Source organism: Leuciscus leuciscus, assembly GCF_965113295.1.
Source record: "Leuciscus leuciscus genome assembly, contig: SUPER_11_unloc_2, whole genome shotgun sequence".
Lineage (NCBI taxonomy): Eukaryota > Metazoa > Chordata > Actinopteri > Cypriniformes > Leuciscidae > Leuciscus > Leuciscus leuciscus.
Window position 1 is genome coordinate 846,813 of NW_028118545.1, and position 4,723 is coordinate 851,535.

General features: G+C 38.6%; 1 protein-coding gene across 1 annotated transcript; it reads right to left on the minus strand.

Annotated features, from left to right (window-relative positions):
- Window positions 1-1,393: 1,393 nt before the first annotated feature.
- On the minus strand, window positions 1,394-4,208 carry LOC309510112 (uncharacterized protein). The gene is made up of 4 exons (XM_082191196.1): window positions 3,024-4,208; window positions 2,673-2,764; window positions 2,456-2,535; window positions 1,394-2,348 (listed from the first exon to the last, which is right to left on the minus strand). The coding sequence occupies exons 1-4, from the start codon at window positions 3,218-3,220 to the stop codon at window positions 2,202-2,204; spliced, it is 516 nt and encodes a 171-aa protein (XP_082047322.1). The 5' UTR covers window positions 3,221-4,208; the 3' UTR covers window positions 1,394-2,201.
- Between the last annotated feature and the right edge of the window lie 515 nt (window positions 4,209-4,723).

Sequence of the window (4,723 nt, forward strand, 5' to 3'; positions counted from 1 at the left end):
TGTACATTTTAAAGATAAATTCATTAATCTGGTGCACTTTGAGTCGCCCGAATCCACTATTAAGGCGAGACACGGCAGGCAAAAACAAAGATTTTTCATGCAGTGGTTGTCATAATGACTGGATACGAGACAGGAAGCAATTGCAAGTGATTTATTCAGATAGTGCAAACAACAGTCCAACTGTGCAACAGTGCAAGCCGATGGGAAGAGTGACGCAGGGACTTCGATGGTCAGGATCCGTGAAGAAGTGCAGTGAAGGTGACGGTGAGACAACGGGTGAATCCACAACGAAGACTTGGAACAGGAACACAAGGCAGGAACTGGGAACAGGAACACAAGGCAGGAACTGGACACCGGAACACCAACGACATCAAACAACGATCTGACAAGGATGATAGAACAACGGTAAGTATTTAAGGAGTCATGATATTGCTTGCAGCTGGTGATGAGATGATGATCAGCTGGAGCGGATCAAGTGATGTCATACACTCACGCCCACAACACACGCGCTCACACAACAACATAAACACAAGACTAGAAGGAACAGAGAATACATCTACCGTGACAGTGGTCAGTTTTGAGATTTTGGGCTAGTTTACTCCTTCAATATGTGTTCTTTCAAGCTGCTATAAAGAAAACGTTGAAAATATACATTAAGATGTTTATTTTATTACATTTTGTTTACTTGCGGCAGTAAGTTTCTCCCGAATTTACCAAGAAGTTATCATTCCAACGCGACACTCCGAGATCCGTCTGTTTACTGAAGTCTGTCATGACCGGGATCGCTGTAAAGCTCTGAGTCTCCTGCTCTGTAACCCAAATATGGGCATTTCCTTTCTATCAGTAACCAATCGTGAATGTCCAAAGGGGGATTTAAAGCTAATGACGAAATCTCATTTAGAGCTATTTAACTCTTTAACTGCCGTTTTCTCAAAATGAGTTTTTTGTCATTCTCCAGTAGAAACATCTCAGCCTGTGTAGCACCTGTGTACACCAAACTCTCCAGTTATACACTTAGCAGTATTCTGAAGATATTTTCAGAGGGATTTGTTAATAAATCATTCCTGGCCTGATTTATGTGACATTTTAATAAAAAAAAAAAGGTGAAAATCGATTTTTTAAGGCTATGGACAGTATATTTTAATTTCCTAGGTAATGAAAGCATATATCCTGAAATCCCTCCGAGTTTTTATTTTCATCTTGTGTGTAAACAAAATGAAAAAATAATTTTGCATCTGGCTTTATCATATGTTCAGATCTATCTACCGAAAATATATGCAAAATCGTACATATTTAATGAGATAATGCCTAATTAGCATAATTAAACATATACATTTCTAAAACTTGTAATAAATTTTTTTATATACTTGTGTAAGTAATCAACTGAGGAAGTTTCATGGTGATATCTATTATTTAAACATTTTACCCTATTCACCTGTAGTGTCTCGCCTTAAAAATAAAAAATCCACCCGCAAACCGCCTATATTCTTTGATTTAGATCTGCATCTGATCATCACATTACAATTATTCAAATTCTTAGTGTTAAGCATGATAATATGGTAACATCACACTGAAGTAGGCTGATTTAAAATGAACATTTATTTAAAATAAAAGTTCTTCTTTTGGCAAAATTAAATTTCCTTAATAGCCTAAACAGAGGCTTTACTCCCTTCAAGCTTAAATTGTCAATGTTTCATTACATCACTGTTTGAAAACACTCAGAATCATTTTTTGTACCTTTATAAAGGGCATTTTCCCCTAATTTTATTAAATGTATGCTCCATCTTTCATTTCAAATTCTTAAATTTGATAAATATATTCAATTAAAATAATTAGACACTAGGCTGTTACCAATAAAATTAAATCATTTACATTGAAAAATTATAACTATTAAATTAGATTATTTTAAATATTTTTGAATATACAAATAAGGAATGTTGAAAAGAATGATACTTTCTGAAACTAGCGTTTTGTCATTCAACGTTGACACTTGCTTGAGAAGTTGAAGTCGTTCTCTATCGCCACGGTGGTTAAAAATGGTACGGTCCACAATAGGGGTGTCTGAAATCGCTTTACATTAAAATGTTCCTACAGTGAAAATAGGAGTTGACTTGTATTGTAACTGTAATTATATTTTTTCACAATATCAGAAAAATTATCTGACCCCCCCAAAACTGATATTTCTGTCCCCTACTGGGTCTTCATTGGGGGGTATAGTACCCCCCAGTACCCCCTGTAATTCGGCGGTCAGTTACAATACACTCCAGAGTAACACCACGAGCTTCCAACAGGGCAAGGCTCCTCTGTAATCCTTTTTCCATGTGGTAGCTTCCTCCCACTTCGTTACTCTGAAATAGACAAGTATAGGGAACGAAACAATCATCTTAGACAAACCAGAAGTTTTAAACTTCTCAAAATGTAATTTTTTTAAATACTGATATTTCTTCTCTCCCACCTGAACCAGCTCTGGTGTGTCCACAACGGTGTTGGTCTGAAGGTCCATCAATGTATAGCTTCCAAACTTTGCAGAGTGGCCTTTGAAAGTAATATTACACAAAGCATTATTACCACGAGTGCATTGAATTCAGTTAGATACTACCTATGCATGTTATGCTTCATGATCCGGAAAATACCCGAGCATCCATGCATCCTTCTTATTTACAACTATGTACCTGGTGAGTCAGCCCTCATGTCACCTCCAACGATGACCCTTTCCCTTTCACTCAGGCGATCTAGCGTCTCATTTTGCCATTTTGCTTGAGCACTAAGAAACAAAAACTCGTACTGGTTAACAAATATTAAATACAAAAGTAACAAAATATAATAATAATAAAAATAATAAAATTCTTTTAATAATTTATAATAAAATAATAACACCACTTTTTTAATGAGCCTTAGAGAGTTGATTAGCTGCCTCAGGTGTGTTTAATAATGATTAGAGGTAAACTCTGCAGTGCTGTGGCCAACAAGGAACTCAGTTTGACACCCCTGTTCTAAAACAAATGCACAGTTTTGAAACTTACGACATGTCTGCTGTCTCCGTTAAAGTTGTGTCCGTCTCTGCTGGATCAAATGTATAATCTTGCTCTTCAGGTGCTACTACAGATGATGTGTCCATTAGGGTTTCTTCGTCATCCTCTTCCTCCAGTTCCACACGAGGTCTCTTTGATGGCCACTTTATAGGTGTAGAGGTCCTAAATATTAAAAGGTCCCATGACATGCTACTTTTTGTAGGCTTTAATATAGGCCTTAGTGGTCCCTAGTACTGTATCTGAAATCTCTTCCCAAAAATTCAGCCTCGGTGCAGAATTATAGCCACTACAAGCCGGTCCCAGAATGAGCTTCCTTCAGACAGGCCGTTTCGGTGTCTGTAGCTTTAAATACTAATAAGGAGGAGAAAGGCGGCGCAAGGTGGAGGGTGGGTGTGGCCTTGACCATCTTGCACAACGGTACCGTGGCGTGCATGTTTACGTTGGATACTGCAATGGCACGAAGACACGCAGTCTTTCAAGCATTTCAGTTTGACCCAGAATCTGATCCGGATGGAGAAGCAACGGATGAAGAAGTTGCAACTCAGCGGCTCCAGCAGGACGTTTCCGAATGGTTAGTTTAAAATATTATGTCTGGATACAGTACTTTATTCGGATGGTTTACAGTTATTATCATGTAGCTAATGCTAACCTACTGTTGCCTTTTCATGAGAGATCTGTAACGTCTGTATTTATCTTATTACAATTACATCAAGCTCTGCGATCTTGAAATGCGGATATCGATCGCGCGCGCCATATAACCAACAGGAAAACGGTTATCCAAATAACAAAGAAGTGTACAACACTCGCGTTACAGTGTGTGTATTCACACACATAAACTGCATAGCTGCATAGCTAATGTTACAGCCACATTCTACGTGTAACAATCTAGGTAACCATAAACAGTAAAGCAACACACTTATATATCATTAGTTGACTTACTTGTCCGAGGTGTGTAGCTGAGCCAAAGAGAGTGATCCAGACTTTAGTTTCAGACGTTCAGCAAGCCCAGCTCTGTATTTGACCCTTCGGTGTTCATTTGTATATCCAATTATTGAGCAATTATTATGCTTCGCTCGCTCAAAAGCCATGATATCTCTCGTGGACAAACTAAAATCGCGCGCGCGCGTTCCTACTTCCTAGCGCATTTTCTCATGGGCGGAAAATATTCTCTGGGCGGGCAAACAGGGGAGGTAACATTTCCTCCTTATGACGTCATAAAGAGGAGATTCAAGATCAGCGCGTATGAGCCTCCATTTTCTCAAAGGCAGAGAAAGATAGCAAAAGCTTGATTTACACCGATTGAAATTTCTAGAAACTTGGGGACCATATACAGGCTAGGGGAACTCATATTAATGTTAAAAAACCTCAGAAAGTGAAAATTTCATGTCATGGGACCTTTAAACCAGCTGCTGGTGACAAACTGTCAATGTCTGAAACTGTATCTGTCGTCTGGACACCTGTAATATACAAAGTAGTTGTGTGTTACTGTTATGTGACACTTATTGTGTAACAAGACTAGTTATAGGTCCTCTGTATAAGCAGTATCATGTAATACATAAACATACCTGAACTCCTGTAGCGAACATGAAACGTCTTCATTGATGACTGAGTACCAACAGACTTGGTCAGCGGTTTTGCGTCTGTCTGGCAAGCAACATCTCTGGTTTGGCTGCTCTGTTCTGATGTGCTGT